General features: G+C 43.4%; 1 protein-coding gene across 1 annotated transcript in view; it reads left to right on the top strand.

The window, feature by feature from the left end:
* APCDD1 (APC down-regulated 1) overlaps nucleotides 1-26,929 on the top strand; it is a 33,402-nt gene extending 6,473 nt beyond the window's left edge. Inside the window, exons 2-5 of the mRNA XM_072852758.1 lie at nucleotides 3,259-3,442; nucleotides 4,800-5,331; nucleotides 20,157-20,478; nucleotides 22,521-26,929. Of these exons, the coding sequence (XP_072708859.1) occupies nucleotides 3,259-3,442; nucleotides 4,800-5,331; nucleotides 20,157-20,478; nucleotides 22,521-22,972 (1,490 nt within the window). The 3' untranslated portion in view covers nucleotides 22,973-26,929. The remainder of the gene's footprint in view (nucleotides 1-3,258; nucleotides 3,443-4,799; nucleotides 5,332-20,156; nucleotides 20,479-22,520) is intronic.

Here is a 26,929-nt window from a genome sequence, read left to right as displayed (position 1 = left end):
GGCATATGTCAGTAAATATAAAAGCGTTGAAATGATTACTCAGTAAGGAAGGAGCCTGTGCTAAATTATTTTCTTGCCCCAGCGACACAAACATAGGTAAAGGTCCCATCGCTGCCTTTTACTTTTATACCATAATTCATATGCTGATATTCATGTCCTATTTGTGTGATGTTGCCTAGCATGTGTGTGTTTTCTACAGCCCCTCCTCCGTCTCTGCAGCCTTTGTTGTGCTCTCATGCCTGTCTTGATTACCTAAACTTGTTCCTGCCCTTATTTGTCACAGTTGGGTGGATAGAGTCCCAAACAAATACCCTCTCCGCAGGTACAGATCTCTAGAGCTATCGATGCAAATCTCCCTTCCGTCCACTGGTTACAGTTTATCGTTTGCAAGTTACAGACAGAACTACACACATGTGACAGGGAGAGCTGGGACCCCCTTGCTTTTGAGCTATATCAAAGGAAAGACACTGTATAATACCACATAAAGTTTGACTCCTTTTCAAAACCCCCTTCTTTTCATTATTTCCTCCAGGGAATAATTGGGAATGTATGATGTGGTTAGTGCATTTTCTCCTTTGATATGTGCACATACAAGATGGTATCCTCCCACAGAAGGATTTTTGCTTGCTGAAATTAAACACCCAAGTATGTTTAAATGAATAAATCATTCATTTTTAAGTGCGCCTGTATTCATGAATCATATGACATGAGCTAGGCAAAATACAGCTTCTTAAAAGCAAATGGTGTAATAAATATGCCTTGGAAATAGTCACTTGAACCATTTCAAAACCTCCTCTTGATGGCAGATTTCAAACGCTTAACAACTTCAGGTGGAAATGTGAATTTTCAAAGACTTTTTCAGTGTGAGATAATTTGTCTGCAGGAGACATCCCGACAGCTATGTTTCTGTTGAAAGTCAGTACTGATGGCTACAGCCTCTACGGGGTACCTTGCAGGAGGTGTCTCTTCTGACCCAAAAGATGCTCTGAGCCCACGGACAGAAGCATTCACTCCATTTCAGAATGAGGTGCTGAAGTAATGTGGGCTTTTTGAGCGTGTGGAGACTTAGAGATGGAGAAGGGTGTTAGAAGGCAAGCTCTCGGTCACTAGCTGGGATTTGTAACAACAAAAATAAATATACTGGTAATCTTACCTGTACCTGTCTGAACTTGTTCTCCTGGCAGTGTGAAGGCCTGCGATACCCGCCCCGTACCCACAAGGTTTCAGATAAACCAAATAAGCCCAAGTTTTTGAGAGTGTCAAGTGCTGCTCTAGGTGAGGTGGGCTGCAGACACGGCACAGCACAGAGCTGCTGTGCAGAGATGCGGGCTTCAGCCCAGGAGGCTGTACCGCCGCGTACATGAAGCACTGACCTTATCTAGTAAATCCTGCCTCTCCAAAGATGTAGTCAGCTCAAGCAGGGAGTCACCCTGCCATGGCCGTACCAGTTCTGAAGTGGCCTTACTGTTTCTGGCTGTAGAACGGGAGTTGTTTGGCACTAACATGAGTGACTCTGCTCACCAATGTAGAAATCCCTGAGAAGCCTTGACTTCCAGAAAGGGAGAAGTATTGACCCTCTGAAAATCAGGCTCCTTTAAGGGCATCTCGGATGGCATGCTCAAATATCAAAGCATCCCTAGTATTTATTACCCTTTAGAAGGTAAGGCCGTAAATTCTTATTCAGATGGAAGAATTATTTGTAACCTGCAACAAAGCTACCAGATTTTCCAGTAAAGACTTTGTGAGGTTGTATTCATTAATCTCATTAAATCTTGAGATCATTCAGTGGTGAGCACTGTTTACATTCCAGTAGTTATTGTATTCTTTCTGATCCTTCTTTACCCTGCCTACTGGATAAGTCCTTGGCTTTGTTTAGCTTAGGAATTGCTATTTTTAAATGGTTGACACGTATTTATATTTTTAGCAATGCCATTTTCCCAGGTGTTACCCAAGTTTCTTCCGCAAGATCTAAGACCTAGCCAACATAATGAATCACTGACACCATTTTCTTTTTTGCAATAGGAAACAGCAAAGGTTTACAAAGACACAAAGAAACTAAAACCACATAATACTGATTTTCTCATAATTTCTGTAGTGATGCTGCGTGCTGCCCAAGCACGTGCCTAAGCATTAGATGGGGCCTGGGGAAGAAAGCGTAGGATCCTGTGTTAGGTGGCTTGGCAGGATGTAGGGTTGCAACGCGCTGGTGATCCCTAACAGCCCAGTTCCTGAGCCAGGTCAGCCAAGAGGGCACCAGAAAAGATGGGGGTGAATCCTAGACCCTGCCCCTGGGAGCACGTGTTAGTGAGACATCTCTCTCCCGAAACGGCTGCCCTGACTTCCTGGGCACGCAACCAGCGCCTCCGCCCCACCCCATATTCGTTTTCTAGCCTGCTGGTTCTTAAATTCCTTCTGGCAAAGTAATACAGTTCCAACCCATTATGTAAGGTTCATGTTTTTCACCTCTTAACCTCTAGATGTGTGTTTTTCTTTTGATCCATGTTTTCCAGCATATCTAAGAGCAGGCTGTGCCTAAAAGAGTAAAGACGCATTCCTTCTGAAGCTACATATTCATTTTGTTCAATTAATATTGTGTAGAGAGAGCACTGGTGGGTTTTGTATGTATACATTACTAGAAACCAAAATTACTGTGTGCTGGACATAAAATTAGCTTTTGAAATTCCTTTTCCCCTTTAAAATAGAAATAGCAGAATCTGCCTTTAATTGACCACCTCAGTCATCACAGAGGCTTCCTGTGTGCAGAGGCTTTGCTTTTAATATCTGTTTTCCCTTGGCTTTAAAGAGTAGTCTTTATTTGCAAGTTTATTATAGAAGCGTTCAAATTAGAGGTGGGCTGAAACCGCAGAGTTTATGTCCGGATCTTGATGCAACTTTCTAAATTTCCACGGTCCAGGTTTTTGATCGTCCTGACCAGAGATTACAGAGGTCTCTATAAAATTCAGGTTCAGATCCACATCTCCTGGGTGTGGAAACGCAACACTTTGGTTCAAGCCCTTCTCCCCAGTGTATTTCATAAAGCAGATTTATTTAGTGGACTATTAGTGGGCTGACAGACAGGAAGAGCTTCCCATATATTTTTTTTTTCAGATGAGAAAAGAAATGTAAACAGTACTTTCCTAGACACATAATGTTGCGAACAAGTGTCATTCAACACAAGATGTTCACAACCTCCTTTATTGTGTTGAAGCCCTTCTCAGCAGGGTCTCATGATAATTTACACTTCTCTATCAATCACAGGGCTGGGAGAAGGTTCTGCTCTTCTTCACCCAGACAGCAGGTCCCACCCTCGGTCCTTGGAGAAGAGTGCATGGAGGGCTTTCAAGGAGTCACAGTGTCATCATATGCTGAAACACCTTCACAATGGAGCCCGGATCACTGTGCAGATGCCTCCCAATATTGAGGGACACTGGGTCTCTACTGGGTAAGGAAAGATAAACCAAGATGCTTAAGTGATGCATGTGGAAGAGAAGAGGGTGAGGAAGCAGAGGGGGAAGGATGAATATTCCCACTTCAAGCAGCAGGGGAAATACTTTCTTTAATATGGTGATGCTCTAAATTCCAGATGCTTTCTGTATGTTTATGCATAAAAGGAGAAGGAGCGGCGTTACGTACAGTAGAAGAGCATTCTATAAAGCTGTCCTGATGAATCGATTTATAGTCTGGATTTTAAACAGCATGCTGTGAAATATCTTTAAATCTCTCTTTGAATAGGAAGGAGCCCAAGTTGCCAAAATGGATGCTTACTCAAACATAACGTTGTACTATCTTTGACTACATGCATTAGATCCATAGAATGGGTCCTTGTTTTCAGAGCATGTGTCTAGCACAGGTTTTATTAGCAAAAGAAATTAAGAAGCTGTATTTCACCAGTTCTATTACTCCCCATACATGATGACTTGTAATTCAGAGAGCTGTTTTGCTTTCTGTGTCTCAGCAGGCAATATTGACAGGCTTATTTGAAGTGACTTGTAGTAGGAAAGACTGGGGTATTTTAACAGAAAGGAGTGTATTTATGTTAAGCAGTGTGGATCTGACAAGGGGGACAAGTTTGAAGGCACAAAAGGACTTCCTACAGGAAGTGGAATTTAACTGCCATTTACACCTTCAGAAAAAAAAAAAAGAAAAAAAAAGAAAAAACACAAAACCTGAATATTGCAGGGTCCAAATTCAAGCCAAATAGAAGTTTTGCATTAACGGTCAGAAATTTGCATTAACTGCCACCCCTGTTGAAAGTTTGAGTGGAAAAGCTGAGGACATGATCTTGCACATCCTCTGCAGACCAGAGCTGGTGGAGCTCCGCTGAGAAGCTTCTACAGCAACATAGAAGCCAATTCTTTGTACTGTTGTGTGGACGTTTGGCATTTCACTTTCTGATGTTATCAGTCCTTTTGCTGATTCTACCACGCAAAAGAGAAGATAGATGTTTAATAAGCTGCTACTTTTTTTCAGAGAAGAATTGAGTCACATGGTGGTCCCTAGACAAAAAGGAAAAGCAAAACATGACTCAAAGTATTTAAACCTACAAAGATAAAGCCCTTAGTTAGATGTGATCACCGTGAAGCAGTATAGTACTAAGAGCGTAAGAGCAGGGGAAATAATTGGTTAATTGGCAGGCCACAGATGCCAAGTTCCTATTTACCCCCATTTATGCCAGAGGGACGTTAGCACCCAAGTGTCTCTGTGGACCCATGCAGGTTTGCTCAGTCTTGTTACCTGTAGTGTACATGATAAGCCACCTTGCTAAAATTCTGTTTCCATCACTTTCTGTCTTCCCACAGCTGTGAAGTTAGAGCAGGCCCAGAGTTCATCACAAGATCTTACAGGTTCTACCACAATAATACGTTTAAGGCCTATCAGTTTTATTACGGTGGCAATCGCTGCACAAACCCTATCTACACATTAGTTATACGTGGCAAAATACGTCTCCGCCAAGCATCCTGGATCATCCGAGGGGGTACTGAAGCTGATTACCAGCTACGCAACATACAGATCATATGCCACAACGAAGCAGTGGCCAAAAAATTAAGTGAGTTGGTGAACCATACGTGTCCTGGATTTATACCAGAAGATAGTCCCTGGGAGCAGGATGTGAGCTACGATTTGCTGAGGGAAGAGAACGGCTGTGAATGCACCAAAGCTCTGAATTTTGCCATGCACGAACTCCAGCTGATCCGTGTGGAGAAGCAGTACCTGCACCACAATTTAGACCACCTTGTGGAGGAGTTATTTCTTGGAGACATTCATACCGATGCTACTCAGAGGAGGTACTATCGGCCCTCTAGTTACCAACCTCCTCTTCAAAATGCCAAGGTACGTGTGTGTGTATATATGCCCTCTTTTTAAGATACTAGTGACAAAGCCCACATTATTCAGCTCTTCTGAGTCAGTGCATTAGTGTAACCTAAAATGTAGATGTGGTTCTAAAATACAAGGTGGATTGCACCCTTACAGACAGTGCAGCCAATTAAGAAAAGGTCACAGAGCATATTTCATGAGAATAGTAACTCTTCTGTGGTTTATGAGACTGCATCAAATGTGCAAAAAGTAGTCTGACAAACTAAGGTCAATAAAGGCCACTCTGAAGATGGAATCAAAGACTTGTATGCAGAGGTGGAAGTGGTTGGCTGGGACCACGGCTGTAGGCTAGCAGCTGAGAAGAGAGAAAGTTTGGTACAGGACTGAAAAAGGACAAGAGAAACAAGCATCAGTGGATGCTTGTGTAGCTGCGGGAATGCCAGGGAGAGAGGAAATCAAATTGTAGCAGCATGTGGAAGTTGGCTGATCCATAATCTGAAGAGAAAAAGAGGAAATTGGAAGGTAGACACATGAAAGGGGCAGCATGAAGGGAAAAAAACTGATGGGCTGTGCAGGTCATGGATGCAGACGCAAGTGCACACATTAATGAAATGAAAAACAGGTGAATTTTGAATGGGGCTCTAATTCCATTTGATAATTCAGTTTTCAAAGGGGCCTCAAAGTGCCCTCAGCTTCATTGGGAACTGATCAACCCCATAGTAAGTTAAATAAAAGTCAAACAGGAAGAGTAGACACTGATGGCCTGTAGCAGGAGGTCTGTCTATAGATCTTTCCTGGTGACATTTCAAAGGCAGGCGGTGATTGGAACCACATTGCCGGCTGCCGCTGTGCTCCAGCTGGGCACTGCCGCAGCATCACTTCCAGCTAATGGGTTATCACCATTTTTAATCATCTCGTCGTAACCGATTCAAAAATCAGCTACAGCTTAATAGCAATAGCAGGAAACAACAACAGGGGAAGGGAGAGTCTTGATGAGAAAGCCTTGGCTTTCCCTTCCATTCGAAACCATCCACCCTGGGTTGCGTCTGCCTCCTGTGAACATCAAATTTCAATGGTTCAGGACTTTGTGATCTGCCTTTAATTGTTTTAATAGCCTGGCCTAGGGATAATTTTAATCCACAGTCAGCTGTGTCTCTGTGTGAAAGCTGCTGTCATTTGTCGTTCTTATGCTCTCTTTAAGTGACATGGGACAAATTTGCATTTTCTTTTAAACGTGCCTTCCCAAAATGGAGAGTTTCAGCAGCAGCAGATGAACCACAGCACGTTCCTCATCAAAATTTTACTTTTCTTTATTCAAATAAGCACATCAGCCTTCTCTTTGCTTATTTGGGAGTGAGGGTTTTTCCTAAATCTCTTCCTTGCAGGTATCTGTAGGTACAAATTATCTGACACAGATTATCTGACAGCTATCTGTTGTATCTGTTCTAGAAAATATGGTAGGTCTTTTTCTGACCACATGAAACAGAGAAAAAATCTTGATTTAATTCACCCTAGCTGATTTTTTTTTTTTTTTGGTCAAATCTAGTTGTCTTATTATGGGCTGATAGATAACATAGTAAATGCTTACACTTCCACCTTGTAGTAATTTCATTACAGTCAGAATGATCAGGTGTACTGTCAACCAGCTTTATAAAAATAAGATTTTTGTCCAGGTCTGCTGTAATTTTAGGACACACTGGTAACGATTTTCCTGCCTGTCTCTTCTGCTACTGTAGCATCACTTTTTCCCTCTAAAATATAATGCCTCTAAAGTATAATGCTCAAATTTAAGCGATCAAATCTTGCATAAGAGGTCTCTTTCTTGAGCCAGGTTAGCTAAATAAACTGTGAGAGCACTGAAAACTCTCATTTGTGTTCACAAAGTCCATTATTTCAGGCATGATCCGATCCATTCTGACCTGAGTGGGTGACATCTCTATGTGGAAGGTAAGAGCAGCCTCAGCCTGCCTGCCTGGGTCACCCTGCACGCCGTTACCCCGCAGTGCCACGTGTCCGGACGGGCAGGTCCTGCCCAGGGGTACCCGTGCGCTCCGATCGAGGAGAGCCTGCAGCGTGGCTCCCAGGGGAGGCTTCCATATCATATATTTACAAGAACTGGGGGAGGGGAAAAGCAAACAAGCCAACTAGTTATCCGTTGGTATTCATGTGCTTCCAAATAAGATTTTTGGTAGCCAGGTCTTGGCAGAGGCTGAATCTCAAGGCTGAATTTATGACACTGGAAGCCCATTCATAAGAGTACTGTTGGCTACAGAAAGTGCTGTTACTGTAGAAAGCACAGGATAACTCTTAGTGCGCCAAAATACGTACAGATTCCAGCTCTCTGTGATGAAACCGCTGTAGTTTAATAAGTGGGAGCCCCAGGTCCTGACTTGCAGGCCACTGCTCGACTCCCAGTTTGGCCAGTTATGACTTCTGGAGAGTTACAATACCTGTTTCTCCTCCAACTGTTGCCTGCAAGGCCTCCTTGGCTCCCACGATGTATATATACAGGATGTGGGTTTCTGGGATGCCAGTCTCAGCTGGAGCCTTCAATGGCAAAAGATGCGTAGGTTTAACACAAGTTTAAAGTGTGCAACATCGCAGCTTCTCTTTGTGTTTTTTGGTAGGTTCCTCTTGCTCAGAGTTCACGTGAGATTTCTTTTTTCTCAAGAGAAGTTGGGCCTGCTGATACTAGGCTTTCAGCATGATACAAGTAACAGTACCCCTAAAAAATGCACTCTTGCCTTAGCTGCCACGAAGGACTTCTGGGTGTTGGTTTGTACCTAACCATTAAGTTCTCTATACCAACAGGTTTGCAACCTGGCTGTCTGACCTAGTGTTTGCCAAATGTAGGAAGAATAGTAACAGAGATGCTTTTTTTTTTTAAAAAAGTCCAGGCAAACATACCGCTGAAAGGTTATAACCCTTCTTCTTTGAACTCTTTTCCTTTCCTAATTGTTGCTCCACTGGGACCCAGCTGAAAATGAGTTTAAATGCTAAATTGAGTTTAAAACTACAAGTCACAGACTCCTCTGGAAACTGGACACCATGAATAAATAGAAACGTTAAATCAACTTGTTTTTTTAAGGTTTCTACAGTCATAACCAAGAGGTTGGGGAGGCCAGGAAATTGCTTCTGAAGTGAATCAGGTGTATTGTGTGGAATCTTTCATTTAAGGCTTTTTTCATTTCCTTTTTATTTATTTTTATTTTAAACTTATAAAGGCCTGCTAAAAATAAGTTAAGAGGATTCACATTTTGAGTTAAATTTATAGTTAAGCTTCTATATAGAAGAAAGTTCCACCCAGCTCAAGAGTTTACACAGCCTGTAAATTGGATGTGGTAGCCACATTCATTACTTATGTGGTTGAAATGAATGGTAATTAAAAGCAAATGATTGCTGGATATGTTAGGAATGCCAAAGCCACATGATCAGGACTTTAAACAAATAGAATTGGACCTTCTCCAGATTCCTGCAGCGATTTCACCACAGGATGGTAAATCAAAAGGGATGTCCACAAACCAGACAGCTTTATGCTGAGCTACAAATCTGAATAAATTCACAGATTACCATATCTCAAGTGTTCATATAAAAGCAGGGAGCTTTTAAAAATATATAATATGTCATCTCTTAAGGCTTTACGAATTCCCTTAGATAAGAGCATACCTTAAACAAATTCCCCCTGTAAAATACGTGGAAGTTCCTGAGTGCAGCTGATGAATAGGCCACTGTATAGATTTATCTTAGCAGTCCTCTAGTCTTGCTCAAGATATCAGTTAGGACTTGCTGATGAACAGGGCTGAACATCTTTGATGTCTCTTGACGTTGAGAGTTTATCAAGGGATTCAAGCTATTGCACATGCAGCTTCTTTAGCCAGCATGAGAGAGCACACGGGTGGAAAGGGCAGGACAGGGGAACTGCTTGGCCATCATCGCGTGTGTTATACAAAATATTCCCGACTGGGACAGCACCAAGGAGCCTGACTGATTGGTCATAAAATCACACCTTATTTACGAATGCATACAGGGACTTGTAGCATGAAGGAAGGCTTGCATGCAGTATTCGTTTGCTATGCAGAAGGACAGAAGATGTTTTCAGAGATATCTGCTCTAAAACTACAGGAAATGTTCCTACAACAGCAATACTGGGACACTTACTTCACATCTAATTGCCTCAGCAATAGTGCTTTGTAAACAAAGAACTCCTTGTGCTATTTTATCATCTGACAGATTAACGGGAAAGATCAGAGCAGGGCTGTTATGAACAGTCATTCTAGTTAGACCGTTGTTTAGGAATAAGGCTGGAGTGGTCTGGAACATCACAAGAAGCCTAAAACGTGCTAGGATAACCTTCCTTCTGCCTTTGCCATGCTCAAACATTTGGTGGCCACACACTTTCAGTAAGACATTTTCCCTTGAAAACACAATTCCAATGGATTGATTCTCTATTACAAGTTTATTCGCTGCTGGGAGCTGACTTCCAGCAGCACCTGGCATCTGCAGCTAATACAGAATCAACGTACGGAGACTGGTGCTTGGGCTTTCCATTAGCCGGGCGGTAAAAGAACAAAGTATGCAAAGTTTTTTGTGCTTTTCCAAATTTGAGTCTTCATCTCTTTGAAACTTAGTGACTTCATCTATAGGGGAATGCTATGTCCTTGAGGAGCTCCCAGGGAAATGTGAGCACAAGTTAATAAATAAATGTTAAACATGTGAAACGCCTCAGAGAAATATGCAAAACATTATCTCAACCAAAAAGTGTAATTTTGGAGGACAAAACTTCTTTGTTTGCCAGAGTAGTGCCACTAGACTTCTAGATTAAGCCAACACCTGAAAGGTTTCTTTTGTTCATTATTACTTGCAAAAGACTCTTCGTTAGGGAAATTATGAGGGGAGCGAAGAAAGAACATTCAGAAGACTGTTCAAATAGGTTAATTCCAGGTTTATGAACAATTACAGTGCGTGTGATGCACTGCAGAGATAAGAAGAAGCAAACAGCTTCTAGCTGAGGCTGCTCCTTGCCGTGCTCGGCAGCGCTGTTGGCTGCGGCCTTGCAGAAGAGTGCTCCTTTGGAGGTGCCACTCTGCACTTGCTGCCGACACCAGCATTAGTGCTAGGCAAGGGCTGAAGCAAAAGGTTGCTTTTCACTCTCTGTGTGAACCTTCAAAAGCTAAGCGTTGCTTTTAAAACCCTACTCGTCTTTGTTCACTTAACTATCACTGTTCTGCAACTGCAGTAAAAGCCTGCCCCAACACAAATACAGTACCACAGATCAAAATTAACTACTTAGCCTAGCAAAATAAACCATGGACCGTCAGATCAACTCAACGTATGTACTGACATTTTCCTTGTTGTTGGCATCTAACCATAATTGTTTCATCTTTTGTAGGAGGGGAGGGAGGACTTGCTAGTAATATTGCTACATGGTTCAGAGGGCTATAAAGGTTGCTTTTTAAAGGCGTAATAAACACATAAGGCAGCTTTATTTTGGAATACTCTGTTCCTCAAGATGGACATTCAAGCTGTCCCTTCAGATTTTCCAGGAATTTTTTTGTTGATACTTCCCAAAATATTCATGTCACCATAAATTAGTATCATTTTAAATGGGATAGATGACATGCAAGCACATTCATCTGAGAAAAAGGTCTGTTTTCTCTTTGTTCCTGTCTTTTGCCCAGGCTAAAGTAGTTTATATCAGAAAAGAACAACCAGAATTTTGCATTTCAAGTCAGTTGTGTTTATTTCAGTTTTATGCGGGGTTGTGCAACAGAATCAACATCATAGATCAGACAGTTGTGTAATGGTAGTGCCTTTGGATTCCTTCACTATCTTTCTTTTCATGGGAGCAGTTAATAAAAACCGTTCCTCAGTGTCTTAAAATATATGGTATGAATTTGTAGATAAATCTGAACCTATCTATCTCCACCCTTCCTGCTTGCAGCTCCTCTGTTCCCCACCAAAAGAAATCCCTGACAACCCTGCAAAGGAGTTACCACTCTCTCCAACATTTCACTTGCTTCAAGATTTTTAATTAAAGTTTTAAATCTTTGTTATTCTTCATTTCCTTTGGCAGGCTGAATTATAACTGTGTCAACCATGCTCGTCAACTCCCCAGAGCCAGCCTAATGCACATTAGCCAACTCAGCTTCATATGAGGTCATGGAAAGCCTGCAAGTTATCACTTTTGTGGTGGAGAGAGATTGTAGCTGTTTGTTAAAGCGTTGTCTTGGTCTGCAGTTATCTAGAGCAGTGGAGAAGCGGAGCTTGATACCAAAAGTGTCCTTTCTGTGGACTCGGCTCCTTGGCAATGTGAGGCAAAGCCATCCGACTTTTTTTGTTGACTTGGCAGAATTTCCTTGAATTGACGTTCTCCCAAGGGCTTCCATTTGCACTCATCCTGGGAGCACTCAGTTACTAACACTAAACCCTGTCACTTCGGGTGGTGAGGTTTAAAACATCCTGACCAGGCATGCCATGTTCCAGTCCCATCTATCCCTGCCCATGACACACGGTATTCAGGTGGGTGTGAGAGATCATTGCTAAGAGCATCTTTTCTTTCCCCTCTTCTTCAGTACTTTTCCTCATGCTAATACGTGCATTCACAGGGCAGGGGTTTCCTACACCAGCTTTTGTGACTGTCAGACCCTGCAAAATCCCGGGCCACCGGTTAGGTCTGTACTGCACGCATAGGTCTGTACTGCACTGCGCTTGAGGAAACCTGGCACCTGGTCCCTCACCGCACGCCTCCCTGCAACGAGGCTACGCTGGGTGCTAGCCCTTGCTATTGCAATACTATATCGATGCAACATGTCCTCCTTTTCCAACCATGAATGAGACCTGCTTCTTGCCACACACCAGTAACCAGTGCAAATCAGGGCTGGCCAAAGGTGGTTTTATATCAGCTGAGATCCTGGCTCTTCCAAACAATTTCCCCACGCTACAGCCACCAGCACAGACCTGGGGGCTCAACCAGCAGAAGTAGAGTATTGTAGAGATACTATTAATGTCAGTACATGTCTTGATAAGGCAGGATATTGCTACAGAAATTTGAAATAAATTACTTCACCGGCATGGGGTTATTGTAACTGAGCGGCGCGGTGGTGGCAGCAGCCCTTGAGGAGAGACCAAGCCCAGCTGGCAGTGGTGTGGGGGACGGAGAGGGAAGGGTGTACTTAGAGTAGCCACACTGAATATCTGGGTTTTAATAAGAAGTGAAAGTTGAAAGGCGTGAGCCTCAAGGGAGGCATTACAGAAAGAAGCCACTGCTCTGCCAAGGGTTTCGGGTTGGGTTTTGGTTTGACACTGGCATTGCTGGGGGGGGAAGAGGATAGTGAGGAGGAGTCCAAAGGTGGCACAGCTGATTGCAAAGAGCATGTGCTTTTCCGTCGTGCTGAGGCATAGCTGATACTTTAATCTCTTAACCAGGTTCAGGTATAGGACGGATGCATCCACTGTCCAGTGGCTCCAGGTAAAAAGGGAAGGAGAGATGATTTCCCAAATTACATTGGGAAACCGCTGTGTAATTTCATGCAAGTTTACAGACCTTGCAGGTGTAAAACAAACTGCTACTGAGAAAACTAATTGGATTCACCACTTCTCAGAATTGTTCACTGCTTTTCCTTAGCCCAGGTCAGCTCGAAACAGCAGCAGTCCCATGTCTGCCCCAACACCAGGCCTCCTAGAACAGGAGTTGCCGTATTTTTGGATGGTTTAGGAGCTTACTACACATTGCTGCTTTCTATGCTTTTGTCTTCTTAATGTGTCTGGTCTGGTAAAATAACAACTATCTGCGACTATAAAAGATGACAGAGAGAGCCTGTCAGAAAACGGTCAAAATTCTCCATTAAAAATACCAAAAAAAATCCCCTAAAAATGCTTTTCTCATTTTTTGAAGAGAAACATGTGCTTTTCAGAGAAAAATTGAATACCAGAAAACAAAATTTTGCTTTGTATCTCTCTTCCTCCAGACTGTGTATACTCAATGAGATATTTTCCCATGTCCTTTTTAAAATAAAATCTAATGAAAAATATCACATTAACTTTTCAGTCTGTTCTGCTAAGAATGCACTGCATGTCTCAGACTCTAAGTAGTCTGACCAGTGAATCTTCCCTTAAAAAGCAGTAAGTTATACTTGAGATAATGTTAATTTTCCATTATGTAAATAGCCAAATATCAGAATAGTCATCTGTTGTAATTCTACAAGATAAGGTTTGAGTTACAATTTGAGCTGTTTCAGACAAATAGTTGTTTAAAATTTTTTGATTGAGATACAGACATATTTTCAGGATATAAAGAATAAATAGATAGATACGGGAGAGAGCAAATATGTATGAACAAGGTGTTTAGTTGAAAATAACTATATTTTCAGCCTCCTCTTTACTATTAGTGCTTGTTTGTTTTGTCCCTAAATACAACTTGCAGTATATCCTGCAGGTCCTCTCCTTGATAGTAAGCATTGATTTCAGCTTCTGCTTGAACCATAAGGAAAGGGTAGATTTTCTGTACATTTTGAAAAGGGTTTGGTCCATAGATGTCTTATTCTATAACAACAGCATCAAAATACAAAGGTGTTCAAAAAAACCTAGAACACCTTCCAAAAAGATCTTTCTATGTGTTACTCAGTTCATTTCACCATTGCTCGGAGAGCATCCCAGTTGCGTGATAGTTTTTTGGCCTGGGCCATAAAAAACACTATGAATTGATTAGAGGCAAATTAGTCCTAGGCAGCCATAGAATCCCGTAGAACTTAAGAGAAAATTAAACTATGCTGAGAGGGTTTATGTTTCTGACTATCCACAGCAATTGGGAAAAAGATCAAGGAACCTCATCCTTGTTTGCTTTTTTTATTAGAAACCTCCCTGCTTGGCTTCAAGAGCTCCCTGGCCCTGTTACCACTTCAGCTGAGGCAGCAGGAGGGAGGGATAAGGAAAAATGTTGGTGGAAATTTTCAGATCACATACTATTTTCTCCCTGACTACAAGAACAGAGTTTCCAGCCAGAAATTCAGGTTATTTCAGCCCACATGGCCTCATGGATTAATTCAGAAATTGGCTTTAGAGAAACAGCCGGGAGGGTGAGGAGTTGCGGCACCGTCGATTTGGCATTGCAGAGCTGCAAGGAGGCACCCTTCATGGGAAGGGATCTTCCAGTCATTGGGCAGCAGCCATTTCAGGGGCTGGTCCTTCTAGCAAGACCCTGCTATTAAAAATACTCCACTGTACACCTAAGATAATCCAAACATAGAGCAGATGTTCATCCTGTCCACTGCTCGTTTTATTGCTTTTTAGTCTATGTCATGCCCAAATGAGCTTTTTATTAGAGAGTACTTAATCGTGTTTGGACTCAAATGTCCTCTGCCTCTGTTCCCTATTTTCTTTGAATGTCTGTTTTTAGAAAAGAATCTTTCCCTGAGACACATGGAAAGGGAGTGATTTGCAAGGCCTTAGCTAGTGTAATTAAGAGCCAAGAGCAGCCAACCTGAAAAAGCAACAGTGAAAAATACAGTCAATTGTTAAACATAAATTACTCCATAATTAAGTCCAATTGCCTCATAACAAAACCAGATCTTTCTCTCGTCCATTACTTGGACAAAAATTGTAGTGAGGGAGTTTACATGTGGCATATCCTTCCACTAAGAAGTTCATAACTCTGTGAAAGATATTATCACAGCAAAAAAAAGGTTTAAGTAGGCTTAGATTCAAGTGCTGGTCTCAGGGAAGCAATGTGTTCAGGGTACGTCCGTATGAGGTACCTGAGCCAGCCTGTGAAGGGATACTTCTGCTTCCCCCTCACCACCCCAGCCGCTCCCTGTCCTGCTCCCTGTTTGTTGCAAAAAGTGCCCGTTCACCTCAGCCCCTTCATCTGGGCACATGGTCAGTAACTCGAAGGCAGGCAGGCTGGACATTTCGGAGCAGTGCAGTTGGCCAGACCTTCAGAGCTGGTGCAAAGCCTTTGGCATTAGAAGGGCTGCACAGAGTTACAGCAGTTCAAGATACAGACCACAGAGGCCAAAGAGCCAGATGAGCTATAGATAAGTGTTTATACTGCTAAACTTCACTTCGACTTCTGTGAGTTAACTTGGCCCTTCCTTGAGTTTGCCCAAGGAGTCACCTCCACTCACAGTGTAATGGCAGCCAGCATAGCCGCACTGCATGGGTTTTGTAAGTTTTGGGAAGTAACTCCTCCTTGTGCCTCAAGACATGAACCCACCCCTGATAAGGAGAAAGGGGCTGCTTGCACTTACAAATTTTTTTCCACCATGGAGCTCCGTGGACCTTTCTCTGCCCAATCTGCTGCTGGCCACAGCCAAAGGACTAAGCAGCCGCAGGTGTGACCAGTCTGCACCTTCTACACTCCCAGTACGATGGAGAAGACATTGAACAATGATAATACTCCCTACCCAGTGTCAGACCCTTGACTTATAATACCCATGGTTTTTAATGTTGTAAGAGGAGAGAAGAAACCTAAAATCACTGCTAGAAAAATGGCAAAAAGAACATTTATGCTTGATAGTCCTTCCTGGTCAAAACAAGTAAAAAAAATAATGTTACTGCAAATAGGACTGATTCCAGACCTCCTTCTTGTCCATTCACTAGACCTGAGAAACAACAGAGGAATCCCACAAACAGCCAAGGGTGACCAAGAAGACAACAGGCTGGGTTTCTGTTTGTTTTTCTTCAGATTTTGAACAAGGGCAACAGAAACCACTAGTTCCCAGGTCGAATTGCCTTGGCTAACAAACTGATTGTGGAGGACAGGATCCTGAGAGGGAAATGTGAATAAACCAAACCACCCAGGCTGGCCCATGCTGCTCTGCCAGGGTCTCCTCTGAGAGATCATAAAAGCTTTCAACTTCACTTCAATAGAAAAGGGAATTTTAGCAGAAATTGTCTCCTACTATTGACCAGTTCAGCTTATATAAGTTATGTTTAGTTTTACAACACTCTCTATTCCTTGCTTTCTTGCTTCACTTCATGCAAGTGGGGCAATCACAGCAATAAAGTTACTGTCATCAGTGCAGTTTATTAGCCCTTAAAGTGTTAGTGACGCCAGTCTGCCCCATGGCGGGACAGCCATGCTGGAGAAATGAGTGCTTGATAGACACCAGCATCTTCCACAGAGCAACCCCTCGGCCTGGATCACTGCAGGTGTCTGTGCAAGGCAGTGGTGGCACCTTTTGGATGTTGATCTCCAAGAAGACAAAGTGTTATTTCTATTACACGTCAAAAATGTGTACTTCTTCGGTGCTTTGGTTGGCAGTGAACGGAATCGCACACCTCATCCAACAGTTTTCTTGCAGCACCAGCAGTGCTGCCTGGGACAGGGCAGATGCTCGGTTTCTGGTATCCCCCTTCATGGCTGGAGCTGAAGGGAAATGGGGTGGCTCTGCTGCTGCCTGAGATGTGCCAAGGCAGTCTCCACCTTTCCCCAGCACCAACCCGTTTCCTAGCCATTTATAAGTCATCTGCCCCCCAGCAACCCTGAGCTGCAAACCACCCAGTAAACCTGTCCTGGTTTTGGCTGGGCTAGAGTTAATTTTCTTTCTAGTGGCTGGTATAGTGCTGTGTTTTGGATTTAGGATGAGAATAATGTTGATAACACAGGGATGTTTTCGTTATTGCTGAGCAGTGCTTACACAGGGTCAAGGCCTTTTCTGCTCCTCACCCCACCCCACCAGCGAGTAGGCTGGGGGGGCACAAGAAGCTGGGAGGGGACACGGCTGGGACAGCTGACCCCAACTGCCCAAAGGGACATTCCATACCATACGACATCATGCTCAGCGTATAAAGCTGGGGAAGAAGAAGGAAGGGGGAGACGTTTGGAGTGACGGCATTTGTCTTCCCAAGTCTCAGTTACACGTGACGGAGCCCTGCTTTCCTGGAGATGGCTGAACACCTGCCTGCCCATGGGAAGCAGTGAATGAATTCCTTGTTTTGCTTTGCTTGCATGCGCAGCTTTTGCTTTCCCTATTAAACTGTCTTCATCTCAACCCACGAGTTTTCTCACTTTTATCCTTCCAATTCTCTCCCCCCTCCCATCATGGGGGGAGTGAGTGAGCAGCTGGGTGGTGCTTAGTTGCCGGCTGGGATTAAACCATGACAAAACCAGACCACTTTCTGGAGAAAATGACTGACGTCCTCTGAAGAGAGCTAGGGATTCAACAGACCCATTTCCTAAGTCCCAAACAAGCTTGCAGATGAAACCTGGTGAGATTTTTATTGCAGGCAAGAGGAAGGTAGACACTGGACTTCTGTCAGATTGTGTTTGAAGGTTTGTTTCAGGAATAGAGCTACACACATTTTTTAATAAGAATTATTATTATTTTATTTTTAATCACATCCAGGTCCCTGAAATTTCTGTCTGCTTTCTGACAGCTCAGTGTCTATATTTAGCCTTCTACCAGTCCTGTCCCAAACAGAAGAGCTGTAATTGTCTGTGTGTCTGTGAAATGAGCTTAAGTTACACAGGAAGATCACACAAGAAATCTAGAGCAAAATAGGAAACATAACTGGATCTTGGTTCCTCTCTTGACCATCAGAAAATCCAAACTGAAACTTGCAATTTCAGAAAATGGCTCAGTTCCATGGTCCTTATGCGTCATATGTGCTTTCAGTGTTCAGGAGAACCAGATGTTTTGCACCAGCCTCTGCTGTCAGTTACTACAGCACAAACCTGTGCTAACTTCACCAGTTGCAGTTAAATTACTCAATTAAATGTTCTTTGTATTTTCACTAAGATACTGATGGCTCTTGTACGTGCTTGCAGAATTTAGCTGAAAAATGTATCTTAAAATTAGTTAACAAGCTCCACAGTTGGAAAGAACTGCATCCACAGTAATAGCGTGCTGACGCGTGGTTCCCAGAAGACCCCAATGTGTTTTGGGGTGGAAAGACCCCCTGGAGGTCAGCAAGTCCAACCGCCTTCCTCCTCAAAGTGGGGCTGTTGGCCAGCACTGGTTCAGGTCAACCTGAGTTACATCATTTATAGTTATTTTGCACGCAGACCATTATTCTACATCCCAGGGATGTAGAGTAGCAGACTTTTCATTGATTTCACTGACTTTTGGTGTCTGTCTGGGCTGGGGTGGGGGCAAATATAAACCCTGTTTAATATGTGTAAAAGGGATATACTGTGGGAGTTGTATGTTGATTCTCTGAGGCTACCTACGGTCATATTATTGGAGAAACTCAGGGCACTAATGAAGGTTGTGTAAATGTCACTCCTAAAGTGTGTGGTGAGCTGAAGGCAGTGAGTGAAGAAATGCTGACTCTATAGCAGCTCATGTGGACTTTGAAGTACGAGAGATCAATATGAGCATTTACGTTACGGAGGGAGCTCAGAGTGATGTCAGAAAAGAGGGCTGGAAAGGGGCACAAAGAAAAGGTATTTGTATAGATCTGTCTCCCCGATGGTGCGTGGGGAGCTTCAGCTCTTAACTCGGTGCACTCTGAATTGCGCCTCGGGAAAACACCTCGCAGCTTGAACAAGGTGGATGTGAGTAACCCACCCAGTGCATCCTCCTCTCTCCAGGAAGGATCAAATGTCCTTGAAAGATGAAGGGACAAGCCGTCTGTATGGTCCTTGCCTTTCACTCTGAGTATAAGCATGCTTACAGCTCAGATCGCAGCCCCTCTGCACATCACCAGCCGACTAGAGATCCCAAGATGTAAACAAACAGCACATCGCCAACCCAAAACAGGCACTAGTGAAACAGAAAACACTAGTGAAACAGAAAACACATCTTGCGGGGTGGCATTGATTCTTCTTGATCTAATTATTTTTCATAAATGAAGTGACCTAAAAAATCAGTTTTGTAATCCTTTATTGGTCCATAAAATTTACTTCAAGGTTTAGCAGAGCAGAGACAAATGCTAAAGCTGCCATCTCTCTTGCCATTTAAAAAGTGAAAAAAACAGTTTGAAAAGAGAATAGCTAGGCCAAACTCTTCTGACAACAAGAGAAAACCTTGCAGAGGCAGAAACAGTTAGCCTTAGGAACAACGTATGGGTCTCCGTAGTTTCAGTTTCTGATGTCAGGAGGTGGCAGCCTCAGTGTGGAATTCCCTCCCCTCCTGCCCCGGGCTCGGAGCCTGCACACCCCTCGTAAGACACCCCCGGTGCTCACGGACAGGGCTGGGGGTACCCGGCTGCTTGAGGCTGGTGCTTGGCTCACAGCAGTGAGCCGCCGTGGAGCCCAGCAGGCAGCATGGACCCCGTTCCCGCTGGAGAGGGCCATAAAGCTTTCACCATGTCTGGCAGCAGCTGGCCATACTGTACGTTTCACAAGCTTGCGTTAAGGCTCAGAAAAGCTGAAAAAGTTTAAAATAGCTGGTTATCGTTCTCCCATGCTGGTACCCAACTGAAAAATGTACTTAGGACACCCGTGTCCATCTACGGTACCCAAAGTTAACAACTAAAAGGAAGACAGATGCAAAATAAGAGCTCAGCAAATGTACTCGTTTCTAACACAAGAGTTGCCAGGTCCCTACCATAGTAAATTACCATCTGCCAGGTTCTTGTATGATTTGAAGGATAAAGTCAGCCTTTTCTAGATCCAATAAAAAGCTGAACTAAAATGTTCATTTCAGAGAAATGCAGATGAGGGAATTAATCTCCTAACTCCGCTCCTGCTGTGCAGTCTTATACATACAAAACCAAATGGGGCCATGTTTCAGGTGCTTTGAAGGTTGAGAATCTGCAGGAGAACATTTAAAAGATAAGAAATAACGTATTCCTTAAAATGTTAAGCTGGTGTCACTTCAACATGAAACGGACAGCCTGATTCATTGCACTCTATCATGAATAATGCCTAACGAGGGTTTCTCTCTGCTTCGTTTCAGAACCACGACCGCACGTGCATCGCGTGCAGAATCATCTACCGGTCGGACGAGCACCATCCTCCCATCTTACCCCCCAAGGCAGATCTGACTATAGGGCTACACGGAGAGTGGGTGAGCCAGCGCTGCGAGGTGCGACCAGAGGTCCTCTTCCTCACTCGGCACTTCATCTTCCACGACAACAACAACACCTGGGAAGGTCACTACTACCACTATTCCGACCCCATCTGCAAGCACCCCACCTTCACCATCTACGCCAAGGGACGCTACAGCCGGGGAGTGCACTCATCCAAAGTGATGGGTGGCACGGAGTTTGTGTTCAAAGGTAGAGTGGCTTGCTACACTGGGGGCGGAGGTGGTCACGTAGTTATGGACCAGAGCAGAGTTCGCTCATAACAATTTGGTTGCTGATGATTTCATTCTGTCATTTTCAGGAGTTAGTCATTTCTTGGGAAGTTCTTAGGCGCTGCGTGAATGCCGAGCCAAACTTTACAGCTGCACAGTATTTCGCACCACTGAAGCAATACTCATTTGAGGCAGAGATCTTTAAGTACAGCACAAGAAAATAAGATTTCGCATCACTAAGTCTTGGAGTCCAGTGGCCAGACTTCAAGCATCTAAGCAAAGTGGATGAGATTAGATCTGTGTCCTACGGCTCTTTCACTAGAGAGGAAAAAGCACCTTCTGAAGGCATTTCAGGTCATATGTGGTATAAATCATTTTCTGATGAAGACAGATACAGCAGCAGAATGTGTCTTTTAATCAGCTTCCAAGGGGCTCTAGAGCAAGTAAGGATGTCCCTAAAGACAGCTCTGATTAATCCCACCACAGTGACCACTAGATGTATCTAACCGAAAGCCCTCGGGTACTTTGGGAAGCAGCAGTCAGTGGTGATGCCACCCGGGTCCCTGCAACTGAGAAGCCTTCCTGTGCAAACAGCCCCGTAGGACCCTGCTTAGAAAGAGCTCAGTGGCTTTAACCACTCACATAAGCAAACATCTCCAAAACGCGATGTCCTGCCATGGTGCCAGCCCCAGCAGAGCCTCTGGAAGCCCCAAGCACTCTGTGGGCTCTTCTCCTCCTTATTTCAGTTACCATGTGAGAAACATACAGCTTCTTGCATGGCTTCAATTTAGTAAAGCATCTAACTATAAGAAATAATTTACTAATCTGTGATTTTCATAGGAGGCAGGAGATACCCTTGCCTGTCAGAGCTTCTGCTCTTTACAGCTGCATGCAGCATGTTCCAGCTCAGCCCCTGGGGTGAAATCCAGTTTTTGCTTGAATTTCTGGTTTATGGTATGCCAATTTACCTCACTACAAGGTCACTAATTTGGCTTTGGTAAAACTTTTAGGTTCACTTTGTATAGATGACTTTTTACACCAGCTAGGACAAATAATGTGAACTGTAAAGCCATTGAGTCAAATATCTGTTTATAAAACCCCAGAATAAAACTCCCAACAAATCTTACTATAAAAAGACATATAAGCTGTTAATGACCTGCAAGAGAATTTGGGATTTTGGTGTGTTGGGAGGCATGAGGACCGGTTATTCCTTCTGTTTTGGTCAGTATTGATCCATTCAGACCCCCTTTTCTTGATATACAGTGTAAAACGCACACCAGGAATAATCTCTATTCAGCTTCCATAGGCTCATTCAATTTGGCTTTTGCCAACTTTAAACTTGGCTGAAAAATAAAACTTTATGTGCCTTCAGCTCCTTTGAAATACAGGCAGCTTGGAACTGTAGAAGCTGCAGCACCTCTGCGTTTGATACTGCAAGCTGCAGCCACTGTTTAGAGATGAGAAAAAGCATCTCTCTGTAGTTCAGCAATACTTTATAATTCATGGACAGGTAATATAGGAGGATAATGCATCTGTGGTACTTTCCAAAATTTCCAACCGGAACTAATTATTTCATTAGCTTTACAAGGTAACGTGTTAAAAAAATGACGAAAAATACATTATAAGCAGCCCTACTTATGGATTAACATGGATGGTAATAAAACATGAGTAAAGTTTTATTGTTTCCTCTTTTAGCTATCTCCAATATAACCAACCAGGCTTTATCTATAAAAGATTGTCTGGAATTTATGAAAAGCTCTGCTTAATCTCTGACTGAGATATGTGGCCATCAGGTTTTCTTCAACTGAGTTTGTGTGTTTGTGTTCTGTGTGAGAAGCAATTACGTCAAAGACATAAAATGATGCAAATAGATTCGCTGGCCACACCTGCAATATAAAAAAATCAATTTTAGAATGAACAAGGAGAGACAATTCTGATTTCACAGGTACACCCCAATCTGCACATTGTCTTTGATTTTGTTTGCGTCCCTCTGCTGATAGCTCCTCTCTTCCTCTCTCGCAGTGAATCACATGAAGGTCACTCCCATGGATATATCCACAGCCTCTCTGCTCAATGTCTTCAACGGGAACGAGTGCGGAGCACAGGGGTCCTGGCAAGTTGGGGTTCAGCAAGATGTCACCCACACAAACGGCTGCATCGCGCTTGGCATCCGCCTACCTCACACGGAGTATGAAATCTTCAAAATGGAGCAGGATGCCCGGGGCAGGTACTTGCTGTATAACGGCCAGAGACCAAGCGACGGGTCCAGCCCCGACCGACCGGAGAAGAGAGCCACTTCCTACCAGATGCCTTTAATTCAGTGCGCTTCATCAGTACCCAGATCTGAAGAGTCACCAGAGGAGAATAAAATAAGGCTGTATAGCAGCAGGGCACCAGAAAAATATCCCAGCACCCCAGCTCTTGCTTTGGCGTTGTTTATTTGTACTGTGTCATATTGGGACATTCTCAGCTAGAAGTGAAAAAAAGTTATTTTTCATGACTACAAAGCCAGGATTCCACCAGACTGGGGGTTGTTTTTCTTCTGAAAGAAAAGGACATTTATTTTCTTGATGCACTTGAATGCCTGAGAACTGTTGTTCTTTTCCTTACTTCCCCCCTCCTCCTCGAATCCCAAACAGCACTCGTTTGATGTTTGTGCTTTGAACTTCATCCAGTCTGATCCCTGGCCTGACATGACTGCACAAAAGTAATTGCACTTTAGGACTGCAGACTTTTGGGGGGAGGGAGGGGGTCTCCTTTGATATTTTTTTTTTAACTGCTGGGGTGAACATTATGATCCTGCTTCAGTCGTCTCTGCCATCTTACCATTGTGGTACTCTTCTCCCCAGCGCTGGGTTTCTCATCAGAATTTATGTCTGGGGAAGGGCTCGGTGTCGTGCCAGTACTGTGATAGCAGCTTCCCCCTCTGACTTCACAGCTCTGATGTAGATATGTATATAAGGAGGAAATCCACAAAGATTTATCTTGTCATGATCTCACAGCTCCTAACATAAAAAGAAAGAACAAATCAACAGCCCTCCATTTAGATAGTGCTAAGTGGTTGATATCTCTAATTACAAAAATATTCCAAGTAATTTAAGCTATTTTTACAATCATTAAGTTGTAAAAATAACCAGTGGTTTAATATTTTCTTGTTCACTTTCCTTAGCTGTGTAATTGCTTTGAGGCCTCCCTTTGTATCTAGCAAACAGTTACAACCAAGCCCCCTTAAAGCCAGACAGAAGCATTTTTCTGTCAGGTGCACACAGTACAGGTAAGTTGCTGATACAACGCTGCAGGGACGACTTCTGTTTTTGTATTCCTGAGGCCTTACATACTCCGCGTGCAGTATTCGTGCCTTGGATTTTGTGTCAGCCAGGTGGACAAAGTAAAGAAGCAAGTGGGGTCTAACACGTTCTGCAATCCTATTTAGCAGCGTATGTTTAGTGATGTGATCTTAAATAGGATCAAGTAAAGGGTTTCAGCAGCAAGGACGCCATGGCCCCTAGTAGAGCAAGAAAGCAGGCAGAAACAGACCCGCATCCATCTGAGAGAGAGACTGGACCAGTGCTACCAGAGGGAGGAGCAAGAGCTGCACAAATGCAGCTGCCCCCTCCCTTTTCTCCTTGCTGGACTGTCCCAACACACTCCATGGTTTCACCGAGCTTAAAAGGGCATTGGTTTGGGGAGACACTGCTGGGAAGGTGGATAGGCACAGCCCCTCAGAGCGTTCTTCACCAAGAGCCTGCCCTGAAAAACCCTCAGGTTCTCCCCAGTGACAAATACATCCTTGTGCGCACTGATGCGACTCCGAGCAGACTCTGGAGGCAGCAGGGGAGATATTTAAGGCCAGCAAGGAGGTACAAGTTCATAGATGAACCATGCTCCCCTGCTTTAATGGGGAGCGAGCTGAGGGCATGGCTTAACCTTGCAGGATTTGGGCTGTCGCTTTTACTGATACACACACGTGTTTTGGCTCGCAGGAGCAGGAACCTGCGTAAGAAACATAAGGAGTAAGGTCATAGTGTTTCTTCATCAATATCAGCAGCTTCTAGCTGCCCAGTCCAGTACTATGGCAGAAAAAAGCGTTTAGTATGTTATTTTCAGCATCATAGGAAAAGTATGTCTTGAATGAGGGTCTTTCAGCTTTACATAGGTGAGTCTCCATACTGTCTGCTATAGCAAAAGCATTGTTGGAAAACATAGTGACAGCATGGACCTTGCTAGCAAAAACATCAGGAAAAAGCCATTCAAGCAGCAAAGGGCTATGCTCAGGCTCCCTACCTCCTCAAAGTCTGTGCCTTCTTGACAGCTGGTATCAGCCTTGGATGTGAATTTCCTCAGATTCACCTGGTTTTGGGACAGCAGGAGGAAGGGGAGAAGGAATAGTATCATAGACTCACTGCCAGGTCAGATCACATCTTTCATATTTTTTCCTCAGACACATGAGAAGTCACAGAAAACTCATTAGGAGTCAGGAACAGAGCTCAGGATGGCTCAGTAGTCACCAGAGAAAGTGTTCATCCATCCACCTGATATCAGATCCTCCTTCAGCCTGCTGGAAGGAGCTGAAAGCCAGCTCCCCATGATGAATCGAGCTCTATGAACAACAGCTGCTCTGATCAGCATTTCTTGATGGTTTGCTGCTCCACAAAGTCAAACCTACTTGTGTCAGTTCTGGATCAGTTGCTGGTCAGGAGGCATCGGGAGCACAGTTTTAAGTAGAGGGTCAAGAAGGAGACACGATGCCTCTGAAAGAGAAGCTAGGAACCAGGAAGGAGTTTGTTTTTTTCTAGCTAGACTTGAATTTTTTATTCAACAGATTTACACCAGTATATCTCCAACTGAGTTACTGAGCTATTACAAGATAGTTAAACAAGTCCTTTCAAATACTAGCTTTGTTTCTGACTTCTGTTCGAGACACAGTGGCATGAGTGAATGCACATTAGTCTTTATTTATGAGGATGAGTATGGTGTGATGGTCCTCGGATCACATCAGACAAGCTTCTTCCACCACCATTGACCGTTTCCATGTTAGGTGGTCTCATCTCTGGAAAAAGTATCAATGGCTAGGAGTTGTTGGACCCTGTTCCTTCCCTATGCAAATGCCACACACAGCTCAGTCCCAGCTGAAATCTGCACATGCTTGTGATGCAGGATTGAAGCCGAGAGCAAAGGAACAGCTCCACAGCACCATGTTCTATATTCATCAGGGCAATGATCTACAGTTTTAGTGCTTCGTGGCTCCTCTGTAAATTGCTTAATGTTGGAAATATTGCAACAGTTTCACGAGAAAGACTTGTCTAGTTCTTACCGCTAAAAAGCACATTCATGTCTCAACTGTGTTTTGAATCACAGACTTGCAAAGATCTAGGTTTTCCAAGGCTTACCATTACGCTGAATGCAAACATGACACAATGTACAAATTATACAAGAACTGCATTTTTTTTTCTGTCACCTGGAGATAGTTAAAAAGGAAGCACTTGAAAAAGGCCTTCATAATGCATTACCAGAAATCTGATTTGGGGCTCCCCTGGTTTATTTGTAGTGTTGACCAGAAACATAATTTTATGATCTGAGTTCTTAGCATATGCTGCACCAGCTTCCCTCCTTGTGCCTATATATTTTTTTCTTTATTTTTCTGTTAGCCAATAGAAGCCAAGTTGGACAATGATATAAGTCTTCGGAGTGCACAGTTTATTTGCCAATCCATGTTCTCTGCAAGGCTTCTCCTAGGCTACAGGCACAGAACTAGGAGCTAAGCTTCCTTGATCTTTTGGTTTCATCATGCACTAAATTAACTGCTGCACAGCACCCTATATATTTGTGACACAATATATTCCATTCATTTTATTTCTCCAGCCTGACCTCATGTGCTGGCAGCCCTGGCTGCTAAAGAACTTAAGCTGGAAGTGGTTTAGCAGTGGAAGACCCAAGTGATTTGTCCTGTACTGAAAGGCAGAAGCTTTAAACAAATGAAACAATTAATGTTGGTATTTTCAATAACTGCCAATGTTGCCAGGACAGGTGAAAGTTTTTCCCTCAGTAATACCCTACTCAAGGAGCCACCTGACAGAAGAAATGGTAACCTAAAGAAGTTCTTGGGCAAATTGTTTTAACACATTCTATTTAAGAAAAAGGACAAAAGGGATCAGAAAAATCAAAACAAGTGTCCTCGCTCTGTTTCTGTACCGTTTACATATTGTGCCTGCTGCGCTGGGGTAGAATGTCATTTTTATGAACAGAAGTCCATATTTTAGGATAAAATGTCTGTCTTGCTTGAGTTGGAGTGTGCTTGCTTAAAGTGCAGGATTTAAAAAAAAAAATCTTTTTATTTTTGTAAAGTTATAGAAGATATTTTTCTTCTCAACTATGTTCCAGATTACACTGCCGGGGAAGTTTAAGCACTTGTTAAACTATTGATTGAAATA

This window comes from Ciconia boyciana, chromosome 2, assembly GCF_034638445.1.
Source record: "Ciconia boyciana chromosome 2, ASM3463844v1, whole genome shotgun sequence".
NCBI lineage: Eukaryota > Metazoa > Chordata > Aves > Ciconiiformes > Ciconiidae > Ciconia > Ciconia boyciana.
This window is presented reverse-complemented; position numbering and strand designations above follow the sequence as displayed.